Consider the following 18,546-nt stretch of genomic DNA (forward strand, 5'->3'; position numbering starts at 1 on the left):
AAAAAAAAAAAAAAAATATGCAACATGACTACAGAAACGCACAAAAATATATAAAACAAGAATACACAAAAATGACTTAAAAACACAAAAAAAGAAAAAAAAATCTACAAAATTTTTCCAAAAAACACACAACAAAAACACATCAAACCCCTTTGTTTTTTTTTTTCCAGTATTAAAGCTCAGATCTGTCACGAATGCTGATATTGTGAACCTTGGCTCAGATAATCTGAGTTTTGTGGCGCAAACGTTGTCCATATCTGACCTACACTAATGTTTCTGTTGGGTTTCTGTTTTGCAGATGAACGAGATCGAGTCCAGAAAAAGACCTTCACAAAATGGGTGAACAAACACTTAATAAAGGTAAGAATCTCTGTGAAATTCAAAGTCCTAACTTTAGTTAATAAAAGTACCATACTTAGCACATTTATGCTCACACTGAAACCAAACCAATGCTTTATTGCCCATGGAATCACACAAAAAGACTAATTTCACAAAGACAATTCTGCACAATACTTGATGTCTTATGAACATTTGGCCATTTCCCTTTCAAAGTGGTCCAGGAATAATGTTATAATACAAGCAGCTCCTGTTTGCATTTAGAATGGCTGCAGATAGATCTGTTCCAAGTGCTGTTCAGATGTTATATATCAGTTGTAGCTTACTGTTCGTACGGCTAATAGTATCCATTAAGTTGGCAGCTCTTTTATAACCACAGAGAAAGTTTTGCATGTGAAATTTTAAAATTCAAGCATTATTCTTTAAAAGATAATAATAATAATAATAATAATAATAATAATAATAATAATAATAATAATAATAATAATAATAATAATAATAATTTAAAACTGAATATATTTGCTTAATGAGGAAATATGAATGACATTGTTTGAACAGCACTTACTGGAGTTGATTTATTTTGAAAGGCTTTTCTTTTTCTTTTTTTAAACAATGCAAAGGACGTTGTGGTGTACATGTTGTATTTAAACCCAAAGACACAACTAAATACTGTCAACATTTTCCTTTGATGCAGAAGTTAACCATGCAGCCTCTCAGCTTGATCGTTGCTGATTTAAATCCTTAATATTACTTTCACTCAGAGGAAGGCAGCAAAAAACAAAGCCTAAAGCAGCTACAGATGATGCATAAATGCAATAGTAAGTAATTGAAATTCATTATAAACTGTCATCAAAGAAAGTATTTAGTGTTCTTAAAATACCTGTTGGAAGGTTTCTTAATGTTACAGGAGCTAATCTTAAATGCTAAATATTTTATCAATAACTTGGCTAAAAGTGTATAATCAGCCATCATGTATCATATTTTTTGATTTGTACCAAAACTTTAGGTTAATTAAAGTTCACGCCCATTGTGTGGAAATGCTCCCAGTTCCCAGAACTCGTGGGATGTGTCATCATTGTTTTAATGCTGGCAATCCATCGCTCATCTGTTCACTGTGCACCCAAACCTTCCTGTCCTCACCTGGATGAACACCCATGTGCCGGTCATTTATTGCCTCCCACTCGGTCATTCACTTTGTCCTGCGTTGGGGAGGCGAACCATGCAGAGGCCCCATGTGTCATCAGCTAAGAGTCTGTGTAAACTGTTCATCAGCTCTGCTTTACTCTCACCTACCTCACTCTGGGGTCAACAGTTGTGGCCCCAGTAGCCCTCCAAATCATCACTCACACAGACAGCGGGGTAAACAACCAAGAAAAGGACTCGGATCAAACAGAGCGCTTCGCCTCATTTGGAGTTCCTCTTTTGGAGTGATAAATTAGCTTTTGTAACGCCATCACCCTCCTTCAGAGCAGTAAAAAAATAATCCAGCTTCTGCCATTTTTCTTTCCTCAAAGACATTGGCAGCACAACTTTACAAAATTGAATACCTCTGTGTTACATTTATACCAACTCCACACATAGGGCCATTCATAGTTTTTTATAGGCATGGAAACAAGAGGAAAGTGTTATCCTTTCCATGAGTGCACACTGCCACTGTATGAGAAAAAAAAAAAAACTAAAGTGCCTTTTCCCTCCTCTTTTTTCTCTATGAATTGTGGAGGTTGAGTCATACACATCTGGACTCACTTAACATACTCTGAAACGACTAAAATCTGGTCTAAGCCAAGAACCTCACAGTGGTTCTGGCTATGGAAGCAATGGAATCAATAGGAATGGTTTGTATAGACACCCATCATGCAAATTATTGTCGTGTTGCATTGCAAAGCCGATAATTGGGCTTTTAAAGAATACATTTAGACCAAACGTTAAGTAATGGTGTTATTGGCTCACTCAGTGGAGCATTGGTTAGTAATGGGGCTTCTTAGCTTGAGACCAGGATTCATACAGTATATTTACATTACCAGGTCTATCATTAGTAAGGGTTTACAAGTTAAATAATCCAGAGAGCAGACCTCTAGTACAATCACAACATGTGAGAAAATGTGAGTTTAAAAAAAACAAAAAACATCACCATCAAATGTTCAGCAATTGGTTTTGCTGCTATAGGCCTCACCCTTTCTAAAATTATAGTTGTTACTCAGCAATGTTCCAATGGAAAGTGTTGCTATTTAGTCCAACAGAAATAGTAATTCTGATGTTTTAATCAATGTTGGTGGAGGTTGGCTCTGCTAAGGTTTAGCTGGTTATAAAAACTGATTTAGTGACTTAAGGGGGGCTTGACAGAGCTGAAAGGGGCCTCTGACTTTTGCCCCCACTCTAAATGTCCTGACATTGCATAAGGAGTAGAATGACCGCTGAACTGCAGAGCAGATTCAATAAATCAGTCCTCTTTTAGGAACATTAAAATGCTTTCTGTGGGAGGAAATGGACACACAATGAAGAATGACACAAGTAAGGACACGTTGAGTTTGTTGTTTTCAATTGGCAGGGGTCTTGAGATAAGGAGAGTTAAGTCACGTCTATTGTGCACTAATGGTTTTCACCGTATGAGGATCCCTTTGACTTAGGGAAGACAAATTGTCATCCTACACCCTGCTTTCAACAGCAGGGAAACCAACCACAGCCTTCCTAATAGTCACTGGATAATTGTGGCCTGCTGACAGATGGTTAGCGCTCACAGTGAGGTTACTCATTCAACATGACAACTACCAATGATGTCACAAAAATGTCTATTTTTCAAGTTGGACAAGCCATATTGATTGTGAAATTAAAGTTAACAATGCTAACTTAGCCAGATGTCATATAAAGTTAAAATGTTAACTTAACCACATGTCATATAAAGTTAAAATGTTAACTTAACCACATGTCATATAAAGTTAAAATGTTAATTTAACCACATGTCATATAAAGTTAAAATGTTAACTTAACCACATGTCACATGAAGTTAAAATGCTAACTTAGCCACATGTCATATGAAGTTAAAATGCTAACTTAGCCACATGTCATATGAAGTGAAAATGCTAACTTAGCCACATGTCATATGAAGTTAAAATGCTAACTTAGCCACATGTCATATGAAGTTAAAATGCTAACTTAGCCACGTGTCATATGAACTTAAAATGCTAACTTAGCCACATGATATATGAACTTAAAATGCTAACTTAGCCACATCTTATATGAACTTAAAATGCTAACTTAGCCACATGTCATATAAAGTTGAAATGTTAACTTAGCCACATGTCATATGAAGTTAAAATGCTAACTTTGCCACGTGTCATATGAAGTTAAAATGCTAACTTAGCCACATGTTATATGAAGTTAAAATGCTAACTTAGCCACATGTCATATGAAGTTAAAATGCTAACTTAGCCACATGTCATATGAAGTGAAAATGCTAACTTAGCCACATGACATATGAAGTTAAAATGCTAACTTAGCCACATGCCATATGAAGTTAAAATGCTAACTTAGCCACATGTCATATGAAGTTAAAATGCTAACTTAGCCACGTGTCATATGAACTTAAAATGCTACCTTAGCTACATGACATACGAACTTAAAGTGCTAACTTAGCCACATGATATATGAACTTAAAATGCTAACTTAGCCACGTGTCATATGAACTTAAAATGCTAACTTAGCCACATGATATATAAACTTAAAATGCTAACTTAGCCACATCTTATATGAACTTAAAATGCTAACTTAGCCACATGTCATATAAAGTTGAAATGTTTACTTAGCCACATGTCATATGAAGTTAAAATGCTAACTTTGCCACATGTTAAATGAAGTTAAAATGCTAACTTACCCACATGTTATATGAAGTTAAAATGCTAACTTACCCACATGTCATATGATGTCGTATGCAGACATAAACAAACTTAATTTGTGTCATGTGTCCTCTAAGTAAGTGTTATTTGTAAAAGTATAACATGGTTAAGTCTTACTTTGTAAAATAAACAGTGCCACCTAGAGGTAATGGCGGTAGGTACATTTGCTGTGTTCTTCACGTCACCCTCTGTCTGCAGGCAGGCAGCAGCATATCACAATCTGCTGTAATGGATAGTTGAATAGTTTTAAATTCTTTGCCCCAGTTGTAACTTGCAAAAAGATATTTGCACTCTAAGACTGAGGCCGTCTTTAACACGGGAAATACACACCCAGATACCTTTCAGTGTTTCTAAGAAGATGGAAAAAACAACAGTTTGCATGTCTGTCCGATGTTGATTAATCAACAAATCCTCTACTCACATGTTTCATGACCCTATCCATTGTTCTCCTCTTGTCATTCCCTCTTTTCTGTGTGATGTCACCCAGCGTTGGAGGGGCGAGGTAGGTATACTGGCATGTGTGTGACATGCATGCTCAGGCTTGTGTTTTCTGGCTTCAACACAATAATTATTCCCTCTGACAATCTTTTACATCCATTACAAGATACCAGAACCTCAAAAATGTAATTCAGCATCGACTTTGGGTTTGATATGCACGAAATACCTTTAACTCATAAATAATAATAAAAGGTTCATTAAAAACGTTCTGTTTATTATTTGTCTGAGTTGACAACTGCCCATGGGCACTTGGTGGAGATTTAAGACTTGTTTTACTGACGGCTATGAATTCCTGGCCTGCTGTGTGAAATTGTGCTAGTGTGGATAACTCTCTGAGCACCGTAGAGTGTAGAAAAACGTATAAAACCATGTTTTTTAAAGTAATATAAAGTTTGTTTTATGTGTTTTTTTGTGTCATCACAGTTTGCGGATAATTCTTACAAGTTTAAGGGTGACAGGTTTTTAACGCCGTGTGATTGTATTTCTTTTCCTTAGTCGCAGCGCCATGTGAGCGACCTGTATGAGGACCTTCGAGATGGACACAACTTGATCTCGTTGTTGGAGGTTCTCTCTGGAGAATCATTGGTGAGTCTTTTTTTTGAATACATCATAACCCCGAAACAAGTCTCGTTTATTCTAACCCAAATCCTGAGAAATTGCATCTACATCTCAGAGAGTGCTAAACACACTCTCACTGCGTAGTTTTTAGTTAAATAACGGGAAGTTATGTTTATAGGCTGGGCTACCGGACTCAAAACGCCACTCACTTTGCTCTTCTTGTTCTTGTTGTGTACACTACTTAAAATCGCTACTCCTCTGTTATTCGTGAACGGATCGGGCTGAAATTTGGCAGGTATAATCTAATCTATGGATGTGTACGCATCAATGCTCAGAGCCCGATTTTCCATTTGGGGCCCAAGGCAGCCCCAAAAGAAGAAAAAATACAAAAGTCAATATCTCATTTATTTGCGAGTCAAGGAAAGTGGCACGTGCTATTGGGCGCTAAGACGTTCCGCGGGCCCGGCCGTAGTTTATCAGAACTGGTTTTTAGAGAACTCAATAAAGGATTTCTTCGGTTAATTCTGTGTGACTACACATCCTCTATTATCCTTGATTAATCTAAATATAATTGACAGTCATTCATTTGTTGTTCAATCATATGATTAGTCATGGCCTCCTTTTTTTTTTAGCCTTTAGTCGGACAGTGATTTATATTTAAAATTGAATTGATGAATTTTGTGCAGTAGATAGTATATATTGTGATGGAGAATATTAATTTAAATATTGCCGCAATATATTTTAGATTTGAAATGTAATTAATGAAATGTGTTTAGTAAATATTAAATAGTATATTAAGAATATTATGTACATGCATGTGTATGTGTGTAAATGTGTGAATGTATATGAATATATGTTTGATGTACATGTATAAACTGTGTATATGGAACTTTGTAAAACTCGTAACATTAGTTTCATATATATATATATATATATATATCTTTCGGCTGATTAGTTGGACAGTTGAGTGTTGTTTGTTCTGTTTTTTGTTTTTTCTGAAGAATGCCAAAATAAAATTCAAATTAAAACAAATCAAATGATCTTAAAAATAGACATATGCATGTATGCAAACATTCTCACATAAATGCATGAAACCTACAAATATAATTTTCCTTTACCCAAACGCAACATGTACACACTTTACAAACTGTGTGATTAGGAATAACATGTAGTGATGCTCATGCTCTTTTTTTTTTTATTATTATTGTAATTTATTTATTTATCTATTATTTTTTCCTTGTCTGCATAAGCTTTTGAAGGTCACCACTACAGTAGGCCTGCATGTAGTGCAAAATACATTTATTTTATTGCTAAATTGTGACCATCACCTTGACACTTGCTACTTTGAGTTTGTTATAAGCTGCTTCTTTCCTGCTCCTGCTGTACTTCCTGCTGCTTCTACCACTTCCTGCTCTCATAATCACTTAGAAACCCATGTTTTTAACTTAATAAACCTTCCATTGGTTTTGCCAGTGTGTTAACTCTACACATACAGTAGCTGATGCATACTTCTTCTTTTCCTATACTTTGACTGCTGTTAGCTTTGCACTAACCTCTGACTGTGTGTCCATCTTTACTCTTTGCCTGGGCTAGCCGAGGGAGAGGGACATTGTCAGAAGTGCTTGGTTGGTGAGTGGGTTGGTCCTGCATCTCGCTGCGATGTAAAGGGTTTAAGGGTTTACTCTCATGTCCCCTGTCTGTTGTCTGTGCATGTACCTCCTTGTACCTTATGTTAAGTTTTTTTCTTATTAACATCTTGCTGTAACCACGTTGCCGCTGAGTGTAAACACGTAGCTTGTTATAATAGGGCTGAGTATAGCTGACGACTACTCATCAATGAAAAATTAAAAGATCCCTGTCAACTTGACATGGAACAAAATTGGCAAAAGAAAACAAAAACAATAAAACATCCAAAGTGGGACACTTGTGTTAAAATGAGTAAACCCGCTGTAGCTTTTTGTAATCACCATTGTGGCATTAATCTTCAAAGAAACAATTGTATTTGTTTTTCTAGCTTGACACAGGATGCTGTTTAAGGAGTTAAACCAGATCATTATAGCTTTCTAATTAATATAACTGTAGATAATGCAAAGAAAGCTAACTCGCCATCATTTCTCCTCCATAAATAAATAGGAAATATTGACCTAGAGACAATTATATTTGTATTAAAGATTTAATACCAAAAACTATTTTATTAGATAAATTAAATGGCAGGGAAATCTGTGTAAAAAAAATAGATGTATTTTTTTTTTTTCAAGTGTTGGTAAAGACATTAAAGTTCCTCACCTCTAAACACATCTTTTTGTGTCTTTTTCTTCATTTTGTATTTGCTTATTTATAGTTGCCCTTGCTTTACTTTGTCCCTTTTTACCTTTACAACAAACAAATAAATAAAAAGCATTGCTCTAACTCTACCTAGTATCAACAGTATTTCTATTTTCTCCTCTTCTTTTTTTCAGCCCAGAGAGAAAGGCCGCATGCGATTCCACAAACTGCAGAATGTACAAATAGCACTGGACTTCCTCAGACACCGGCAGGTGGGTCACGGTTGCTGGATATGACTGTATCGGTGTAATGAGAGCTAAAGTGAGACCTGCTGTGTTCTCAGGTTAAACTGGTGAATATCAGGAATGATGACATCGCAGATGGGAACCCCAAGCTGACCCTGGGGTTAATATGGACCATCATCCTCCACTTCCAGGTCTCCTCCTCTGTCAGTGTTGTTTTTTTATTATATTACTCCCCCCTGCACATCTTTCTCTGGGACCTGCACCTCTCCGCTGATGTTTCCCTGGGAGCCAATCAGACCTCTGGACTCTTCTGACCTTCACAAACCTTTTTCTATATCCAGTTATTCCCTCATCAAACATGCTCATTCTAAAAGTAGATCTATTCCAGATCCTACCATAACACACTAACGTCACACTCCAAAATGGGATAATTTACTGTAAACCCTTCAAAGCAGTACTATATACAGTATCAGCAGCACATTGGGTGTGTTAGTCTGAGTCACTGTCGTTCTTACAGTGAAGGGTGTGTGAGCCCACTATAAGACCTGTTGACATGCTCCCAACGTCAAACCCTGCTCATTTTCATTGTTTGTAAAAAAGCTGGCACGCAGAAATCCCAGGACAATCGTCTAAAAGTCCTGGTCTAACCGCAAATGGAAAAGACTGAACTGATCTCACAGAAAAAGCGGATGTTCAACTTTGGGAAAAGAAATGGTTGGTGTGCTTAGAAGGCAGGCTATCAATGGTCCCTTTAGATATGCACGCACTGTTCAAAAAGTCTTTATACTTTGATACAAAAGTAGGGAAATGGGGCAGCTGGGTGGAGGTTACAAGTTATTCATAAAGGCCTCATATCAAAGGGATAAGGAGACGCATTCACTAACACATTAAATGGTAAAACCATAATATGAAAACTCAGCAGGACAGTACAGGTGCTCCTTATATTATACTACTTAGTTTTATACACATTCTTCTCAGGCAGAACTTTATTTAAACAGAAGAAAACTCAATGATGCAGTTTAGTGAATAAGAAAAAAGAGAAGAAAAAAAGACAGACTTTAGTAAGTTTATAAATACATTAGTACAGTGTCTCTCAAATGGGGGTAGGTGTACCCCAAGTGGTACGTGATGGCACTGCAATGGGTCCTTTTTTTTAAATTATTTTTTATTAAAACAACAATTTAAAACAACTGTATTTCTACACTTTCACTTTGTGAAATATAAACATGATCATAAACTCATTTTAGAAAAAATTGTCCTTGGTGTCGCCAGAAATTTTCAATATCAAAATGGGGTCAGAATCCAAAAAATATTGTGAACCACTGCATTAAATAGTGTTTTTTTCCACTTATTTACAAAATGAAATTATTTAAAATGTGGGTTATCATTCATTCATTCCATCATTATGATCTATAGTTGTATTTAAATAGTTTTCTAAGCAAAACCTTGTCGAATAAAGGGGGTACTTGGATCCAAAACTAAGAGAAAGGTGGTACTTGAGCCAAAAAAGTTTGAGAACCACCGCATTAGAAGATATGGATGTTGGCTGAAGAAATAGACAAAAGTTGCACTATTGTTGGATATTATCCCAGACAACACCAGCAGATATTTTAGATGTTTATGATCACTTTTTTTACTAATAATAATAGTAATATTAATAATAAATTAGTAAAATCCTCATTGATCTTATTCTACGATGGTATATTTCCACCTTGAATTGGGACTTTTGGTTTCCACTAATGACTCATTTATTTTCAATTTCTCCTCATTGCATGCAATCCACCCTCCTCCATGTTTTTATGGTGTTAACATTTCTGTCCGTTTCCCGTTATTCTAGATCTCAGATATTCAGGTCAACGGCCAATCAGAAGACATGACAGCAAAGGAGAAGCTCCTGCTGTGGTCCCAGAGGACAACAGACAACTACCAGGGAATCCGCTGTGATAACTTCACCACCAGCTGGAGGGACGGCAAACTCTTCAATGCTGTCATACACAAGCACTAGTAAGTGAAAGCAAACTCTTAAAGTCTGTGTAAAGCAAATTCTGCTATTTTCTTCTAAACACATTAAATTGGTCATAAATATGTTCCTTAACACATGTACAAAGCCATTCAATCATTTAGAATTTCATTGTGGAGCTAGGCTTCAACAACTGTATTTCTAATTTCTGTGTTCTGGATTTAATGGGCGGGTCAGAAATCATAGCGCGACCCTCATTAGCATAAACCTGACTGCTGAAGCACACCAAACTTCTGCGGCCGCAATCCGGCCTCTAGCCGAAAACAAACCACATATTCGGACTCGGGGGGAATAAAACGCGTCCGCTGGTGCCACATTTTCCATGAAATTAGCACGTTTATACACCGTGATTTAGTTTTTCGCCTCTAGTAGGCGCAGTTTTGACTCTACCTGGGAGAGATGCACATATTCAGACTCGGGCGTTAGCAGACCTTTCCGCTGATATCTCGTTTGGCCCGATCCGAGCACTTTTTGAAGCACTATGGACGCTGGAGCCGCTTTCACACTGCTCTCTCCCATAGACACAGTAAGGAGGCGGCGCCCTTCCAGTGCCTCTAACTGACACGCCCCCAGCATTTCAGAGCAGAGAGAAGTGCTTGTTTTTCCATGATTTTGAGACCTAATTTTATTTACTTTTCACGGTCAATGACACATGTTTATGTGATGTTACAAACTCATAACAAATTTATTTCTGCTTTACACTGACTTACATAAAGCACTGTCAATATGATAAATTCAACCCAACTGTGAAGATTTAAAGGGTATTTTTCTATCCAGGCTCATGTCTGTTTTTCTGGCCCAAGCTTTTAAATTGACATGCAGAATGAACATGTGTATAAAACACTATCTCTGTTTTATCTGTTTATCTCTGTTAACATTAGAAAGACTCGTCAAACCTGAGCAGAAATCATTGGTTGGAATGTTTAATACCAGTCTTGACTCGCTCTGTAATTTAATCTTCCATTTGGTACTAAAAGGCTATTTTAGGTCTAATAATTTTAGACACAACTAATAAGACATGGTAGTTTGAGTGCATTATGGCTTTTATACCTCGTGTTAATTCCAGTTTCTTCAAGTTATTTTGCTGCAAAATGTTAAAGATTGTTTTTTAGCAGAGATACGCAGCTGGCACTGTGGTCTGACTGTAGAGGCGAAAAGTGTATGAAAAGTTTTATTTCTCAACTGTTTTCTGCAAAATATAGATATGATAATAATAATAATAATAATAAAAGTTAACTCAGGACTCAAAGAGCTGTTGTTTTACAAACTAGAGTTCAAGGAAATCAGAACAGTGTTGTAAGCTAATGCTAGCATTTGCTCGAGCTTAATGAGCTACCTCTTCTAACTTTAGATACATTAGCCTACACTTTATTTTACAGTCTGAAGACCCACTTTTTTTTTTGTTAATTAAGGAAGAATAAAAGTGCTCCTAGAAATGTTTTATGGTGTCATTAACAATCTACAAAAACAAATGTGGATAAACCAGGTCAGCTATTGTTAGCTTAGCAGCACAAACGTAGCGTTTGTTTTTAAATAACGCAAAATAAATGACCCTAACTCAAATTCTACTTTGTCGATACTAGATTTGATCTTTAGAAAAACATGGAGATGTATTTTTTCTAGATGATTTTAAATGGTACACCATCATACAATTTTTATTCAGTCTGATGAACCAGCAACAGTCACACTTTAGCTTCTTTCCTTCTTTCTGCTCTTAAAGCTGTGAGCAGCTAAAAGTTAAAGTTCACTGTTGAGTCTTGATAATTAAACATACGGTATATAATTGTCAACCTGGTCAGAACATTTAAATAAGTATTTTAGTTCCACCTAAAGGAATTCCATTTATTGGCTATGGATAATGAACAGGATGGATACTGACACATACACTGTTTCAACGTTCTGCTACACCAAATAAAAATATATATATTATAAGTTATGGCAAAGTAGCACCAATAGGTCAACCAAACCTTAAATAATAAATTATTTCTCTTAACAATTTGACCTGTTTTCCAGGAACAAACACTAATACTATTGCATGATATCCTACCTTTGCTTGAATCATATTTTTCCATGATATTGAATCAGTTTGGATCATCTTAGTCTGAATCTCTCACTGTTTGTTTTACCCTAAACATGCTAATCTCCCCTTAAGCTGCCGTGTGGTTTGGCTACACTGAGAAATCAATGCGGTCACGTTTCTCACGAGGATGTTTTAATAACGGTGATGTCTTTCTTCGTCTAACAATGTTAATTGGAGATGGAAGGTAGATGATGAGACAATATTTACCTATCTTAAAACTCATTACAAGAGGAGAGAAGAAAAAAAAATAACCTGCAGGGACATGTTTTCTCCAACCTCCACATAAACGTGCCGCTTTGTTTTTTTGTTGTTTAGAGAATCCCGAGGCCATCCTTTATCAGCCTTTCATGAATGTGTTGGGTGTGGTGTGTGTGGGCGTAGCTGCAGCTCTGTGTGGTGCTGGGAAAGCTGCTCTGTTAGTCTTTACAGGGACTTGAGTCAAGGAAGAATGTTCAGGATTTATATTTTTTGACAACTTTGATTTGTAGAATATTAATTCTTGATCAAGAAGCGTCACGTTTTTTGACATCAGGAGGAGTGCTTTACATCACCTGAATGGATTTATTTTTTATGATTTATGAATGATCATTTATTTAGTTTTTTTACCACTGCTTGAGGATTGCTCTGAGAAATCGCCATGCTAGGTAGGAAGAAGAAACCTAAACAGAGGAAACCAATACTGAGCTTCATTGGCAGCAGGTCAGGATCCATCAGGAACGTGGTGATGGTATGTGATGATATTCCATCAGAGGAATCATCTGTAGACTCTGGGAGAGGCTCTCACAGCTCAGGAGCCCAGTCCAGCCGTGACAAACTGGCCCATGAATGGAAGTCGCACCGCGTTCATGGAAGGACTTACCAGAACTTAGGCAGACTGCCTCAGCAACACTTTCTCCAACAGGTCCACTATGGAGAGTCCACTCCTGTGTTTGTACGAGACAGAGACGGATCGTTTTTAAGCGTCAGGAAAATGTGAGAATTCCTGAATTTGAGGACATCCATGGATGTTTAAATCTGTGCTTTAGGTGTTTAAATAAAATGGATAAGTATACATTTATAGAAATACGAAAGTGTCTATGCCTAAGTCAATTTATTCACTTCTGTTCTGTCCAGTGCTGGGACATTGTTTTTAATTTTTTTGAATGTGAACAATATCTGTCTGCCCAAATTCATTAGTGACCTGTGTGTAAGTGAAATTGCTGATGATTTTACATGTTTTTGGAAAAAAACATAATTCACTGAGGACAAAAACACAGGTGCTCACTTTGGTTCATCGGGGTTTTCTCATATTCATCATAAATATGCATTTGTGACATTTTTAGAATTTCCAAAATATTAAAAAAATTAGGTTGGATTTATTTAAAAAAAAAGTTATAATATAAAAAAGATTTAGCACAAAGATGAATAGTTCTACATGCTTTAATGCTTTCATTAATTATCTAAAGTAATAAAACAAAACAAAAATAAGATTAAAATGTAATAACTAAGCATTGCCATAAGTTTTTACAAAATCCAAAAACATTTTTTAATGACATTAATCCACTACATATTTTTTTTTTCTCTGCAGTCCCAGACTCATCGACATGGGCAAAGTGCACCGGCAGAGCAACCTGCAGAACCTGGAGCAAGCCTTTGGGGTGGCAGAGAGAGACTTGGGGGTGACACGCCTTCTGGACCCAGAGGGTAAGACGCACTGCAGCACTTTCTTTCACACAGTGTGCATCAGACACTCATGGCTTTTTGTGTGTTTTTAGACGTTGATGTTCCACATCCGGACGAGAAATCCATCATCACCTATGTGTCGTCCTTGTATGATGCCATGCCTCGCACTGATGTACTAGATGGAATGAGATCTAATGTAAGCACAGTGTGACAATGCTACTGATGGGCTGAAGTGTCACACAGTATAGTTTGATTGGAGCAAATAAAAAGAAGCGTACTGGCTGCAGGAACTCAACTTTTATTTGATCTTTTCGCTTGATCCTAGTAATTCAACGAGAAACTAGAATATTTGCATTTTCTGAAGAAAATGTAAGTGAGGATGCAGGTGCTGGCCTGTATTACTAATACACTGTATTAGCTTAGCATTAGATAACATTAGTATTAGCATTGACATTAGCTAGCATTAGCAGTAACTTAGCATTAGCATAATATTAGCATTATCATTACCATAGCATTACCTTAGCATTAGCCTAGCATTAGCATGAACCTAGCCTTAGCATTAGCCTAGTAATAGCATTAGTCTCGCAATAGCATTGACAGATCAATAGCTAGCATTGTCTAGCATTAGCACTAACCTATTAACATTTGCCTAGCTATAGCATTAACCTAGCATTAGCCTGGAAATAGCATTAGCCTAGCATTAGTGATACACTAGCATTAGAATGAACTTAGCATTAGCATTTACCTAGCAATAGCATTATCCGAGCATTAGCACTAACCTAGCATTAGCCTAGCATTAGCGCTAACCTAGCTTTAGCACTAACTTAGCATTAACCAAGCAATACCATTATTTCTAGCATTAGTTAAGTATTAATCTAGCAATAGCTTAACAATAGCATTAAGGTTTGAAAAGGTTCAAATGGATTGAGCGTATTAGGTGAACATGTTAAAGGTTGAATGGTTTGTAATTTGTTTACAAAGAATTTGAAGGTAAAAACTGGAGCAGCTCCACTAACCACAATAAAAATTGGATTGGAGCTGAAAAGTCAAAAAATGTAATAACTCAAAAAGTTAAATACTTACAAATCACAAAATCTCTAGAACTTTCAGAACGTTTCGATAGCTTATTTGTCAAAAGTGTAGGAGGAGTTAACGACAGATGGAAGAAAAAGGCCTTCTGCATCCTCACTAATAAAAGTCCTGTAAACTATAACAGACATCTGCTTCTGCGTATAGGAATAATATGCTACTCTTGCACTATTGTTTTTAGCATTCTCCATTCTTGGTAAACAAGCCTGGGATTGTGTTTGTCTAATTGAGTTTAGGGTGGTGTGTGTGCATGTGCGTGCGTGCGTGTGTGTGTGTGTGTGTGTGTGAAAGAACATGGAGAGAAGGCATGCTGTTAGTGCACAGTGCTGACTGGCTTTTCTTTCTGTCTGCAGGAGCTGGAGCTGCGCTGGCAGGAATACTACGAGCTGGTGACTCTTCTTCAACAGTGGATCCGACACCATGTCATGATCTTTGAAGAGAGGAAGTTCCCCGCCAGCTATGAAGAGATTGAGGTGAGTTGGCACGATTCTCTATGATTACGCTCACAGGTGAGTAATAGAGTAAGGACTCAGTGGGCATGGATGTAACATTAGATTATAGTGTGAAAAGGTTTCAGTTCCAGGCCTTTGTTGGATCCATTGAACAGCTGACATCATGTCTGGCTATTGAGAGCAGTAACATTAGTCTGAGGGTGGGGCTGGGCTGGTGCTGGGAAAATGCAATGAAAGGACAACGTGATGTTGATTAAAGTCCTCAGGAGGACGAGCTCACTGCTTCTCTTTGATGTTTTTTATTTTTTTCAAGTGAAATATAAGTCAGTATATTGTCGTTTTAAAACTGTGAACTTGGCCACACTGTGTGTCAAATAGTTGTTCTCATGCCCGATGGGACACTATTGTAGCTCTGTATATATTTACTGGTCTTTGGCTGACCTTATAAATCAGAGTTGGGCAACAAAAATGTCTTTGTTTGATCAAAGGGCCACATTATGTACATTCATGTCAACATTCAAAATAATGACCAATCTGAGCATTAACAGGAAACATCAAAGGGTTTTTAGAGTAATTTTGTGTTTTTTTTCTGTGTACAGTATGTGTTTGTTATGTGCATTTCTGAAGTCATTTTGTGTATTTCGCCTGTAAAATCTCTTTTCGAGTAATATTGTCTATTTTTGTTTTCATTTTGCGCTTTTGGGAATATTTTTTGTGTATTTCTGTTGTCACTTTGTTTGTTTTTTTTATTTTATTTATTCAGTTTATTTCCGACATGGTTACATTCACTTTTTTTACATTTTTTTTTTTTTTTTTTTCTGTACATGCCGAAAAAGGAGACAAGAGAAGCAGTTTGCTTATCTAGGTCCCGTCCCCTGTTTTGTACATCAAAAATTTACATGGGTTTACATGTCTCTCTGGTCAAATATTCTTAGGTTGTTCTGAACAGTCCTTTTTTGTGTAGAATTTAGTCTCATCTGTAGTCAGTGTTGTCTTTTTTTTTTTTTTTTCTTGTAGTACTGTGGGTTTGCATTGTCATTTTTGGTGTTTTTCTTGTCTTTTTGTGTACTTTTGTTGTCATTTCCTGTAAATGTGTATGTTTTTCAGTCCTTTTGTGTTATTTCGAGTTTTTACTGTATTTCTGTTTTTTCGTGTCTTTTTTGTAGTTTTGTCATTTTATAGTATATTTTAGTGTACTTGTGCTGTTGTTTTGTGTATTTACTTTGGGGGTCGCTAGTTGACTACACATGAAGTTTTTTGATGAATCAATGAACAAGTTGCAAATTTTTCTGCAGAATTAACCAACTTTTGGTCATCAGTTTTTTTAATTTTTTTTATCCAGCCTGTATGTGTCAGTAATGTGCTTGTAAGATGATGGTCTTTCAAGCTATCTATCATCCATCCATCTACAATCATAGGATTTTTTTTCACTATGCCTAATAATTGGATTAGGCAACTTTTTTGTAATCTCTCTATATATTTATATATAACACCTGTTGGAAAATAAGAGCAGCCAATGACAAGTGTGCATTTTATTAAGGAAATGTAATACCATTAGAAGAGTAAACATTAGCCATCTTTATCTTTATTCTTTCTAGCTTCTGTGGCGCCAGTTCTTGAAGTTCAAAGAGACTGAGTTACCGGTGAAAGAGTCCGACAAGAACCACTCCAAACAGATCTACCAGACCTTTGAGGCAAGGCCGCCAACAGTCAGTCGTTATGAGTCTCGTGAGCTTTGTTCCTAATGGGAAACCTCTTCCACCTGTCCACAGAGCGCAGTGCATGCTGGTCAGATAAAGGTCCCACCGGGCTACCATCCCATTGACGTGGAGAAGGAGTGGGGTCGGCTCCACGTGGCCATCTTGGAGAGAGAACGGCTGCTCAGGATAGAGTTTGAAAGGTCAGGAGGGCTGCAGATATTTCACTGTTGTGGGTTTTTTTTTTTTTTTTTTTTTTCCGGATGAAATATGAATGAGAACATGTCATTAATGCAAAAGCAAAAGCCCCAAATAAAAAAAAAAACTTAACCATCATAAATGTAATATTACGCAACCAAAGGCGTTTTAAAAAAAAAAAATAATAATTTTTTTTTAATGAAGGACACGCAAATTCAAAGAAATGTTGTCATGGTCTTGTGTCATGAGGTCACGCTGTCCCTTATTCTGAGAGTCCTTGTTTACACCACGGTGAAGCAAAGTGAGCAGACTGGGTGTCTTTGTCAGTCGTTATTTATTCCCAGTATGAGCTTCTGTGTGGTAAAATGTTACCAGTGTGAGGTTGGGGAACTTTGACGTAGGAGTGCGGCGATATGGCATCTGTTACTGATCCTTATAAACTGGAGTACTTGTTGCCATCCAGTTGGAGTAAGTGCTTTGATGCATAAGTCAGAAAGATTGGCTTGTGCTGGAAGGCGAAGATGATACTCATTTTGTGCATTATTTGTCTTTATTATTTCTGGCCCAGACTTGAGAGGCTGCAGAGGATTTACAGCAAAGTCCAGATGGAGTCTGGAGTGAGCGAGGATCAACTCAATCACCTGGAGACGCTTCTACAAACGGTGAGTTTACATCAGAAATATTACTATGAAGCCAGTCACTGTTGAAGATGCTCAACAAGAGCACAATGTTAGGTGTAAATCCTCATTCAAATCTAGTTTTTAATTGTATTTTCTTTCTTCTAGGACATACGCCTGATGATTGCAGGAAAACCTCCTAAACACACAGCAGAAGTGGAAAGAGAGCTGGACAAAGCGGACAAAGTGATCCGTCTGCTATTCAACGACGTGCAAGTGCTCAAGGACGGGCGCCACCCTCAGGCTGAACAGATGTACCGCAGGTGGGTGAAGTGGGAATTGTGATTTAATATCCCCCCAAAAAAGTACTTACAGAACATTAACCCTAGGAAGGTGGTTTTCACCTGAGCAAACGTATTTACAGTATTTTCACGAAGTTGTGTTTGTTTTAGTGTTTTTGGGTTCCCGGCTAGCTTCAGCATTTTTTTTAATGTTTTAGAACAGTGTTTCTCAAATGGAGGTACATGCACCCCTAGGGGTATGCGGTGGCACTACAGAGGGTACTTGAGAGAGACAGAGAGGGGAAAATCAACAAATGAAAGCATTAAAAAATATGAGGTTTTATAATGTTTATTTTTAGTTAAAAATGATAATAATGCCATCTACTGACAAAACAACAACAAAAACACACAAAGTAAGAGAAAAAAAACTGAGTAATAAAAAGAACAGATAAACAATAGCATAATACACAAAATGACACTAAGGGCCTGTACTACAAAGCTAGATTTCCTGTTATTGTGCTAACTTCCGGGATTTAATCAGTGTTTGCTGGACTACGAAGCTGGCTAATGTCTTACGGGGTTAAATCACCATGGTAACTTAGGCTGAATGACTAACCTGTTTGGGACCAAGTTTTGTTCTGGCTCAGATATGAGC

The 18,546-nt window shown here is 37.0% G+C and overlaps 1 protein-coding gene across 20 annotated transcripts in view; it reads left to right on the forward strand.

Moving 5' to 3' along the window:
- LOC114477761 (plectin-like) overlaps positions 1 to 18,546 on the forward strand; it is a 171,791-nt gene that overhangs the window by 121,738 nt on the left and 31,507 nt on the right. For 8 of the 20 annotated variants that reach the window (XM_028470324.1, XM_028470330.1, XM_028470334.1 and 5 more), the window contains 13 exons: positions 299 to 360; positions 4,717 to 4,731; positions 5,223 to 5,312; positions 7,745 to 7,822; positions 7,894 to 7,998; positions 9,633 to 9,799; positions 13,463 to 13,578; positions 13,650 to 13,753; positions 15,000 to 15,119; positions 16,697 to 16,792; positions 16,871 to 16,998; positions 17,562 to 17,655; positions 17,779 to 17,933. In XM_028470324.1, coding sequence (XP_028326125.1) covers positions 299 to 360; positions 4,717 to 4,731; positions 5,223 to 5,312; positions 7,745 to 7,822; positions 7,894 to 7,998; positions 9,633 to 9,799; positions 13,463 to 13,578; positions 13,650 to 13,753; positions 15,000 to 15,119; positions 16,697 to 16,792; positions 16,871 to 16,998; positions 17,562 to 17,655; positions 17,779 to 17,933 — 1,330 coding nt within the window. The remainder of the gene's footprint in view (positions 1 to 298; positions 361 to 4,716; positions 4,732 to 5,222; positions 5,313 to 7,744; positions 7,823 to 7,893; positions 7,999 to 9,632; positions 9,800 to 13,462; positions 13,579 to 13,649; positions 13,754 to 14,999; positions 15,120 to 16,696; positions 16,793 to 16,870; positions 16,999 to 17,561; positions 17,656 to 17,778; positions 17,934 to 18,546) is intronic. The other 12 variants (XM_028470326.1, XM_028470332.1, XM_028470336.1 and 9 more) reach the window with 3 other exon arrangements.

Source organism: Gouania willdenowi, chromosome 16 (genome assembly GCF_900634775.1).
Source record: "Gouania willdenowi chromosome 16, fGouWil2.1, whole genome shotgun sequence".
In the NCBI taxonomy this organism is placed as follows: domain Eukaryota; kingdom Metazoa; phylum Chordata; class Actinopteri; order Blenniiformes; family Gobiesocidae; genus Gouania; species Gouania willdenowi.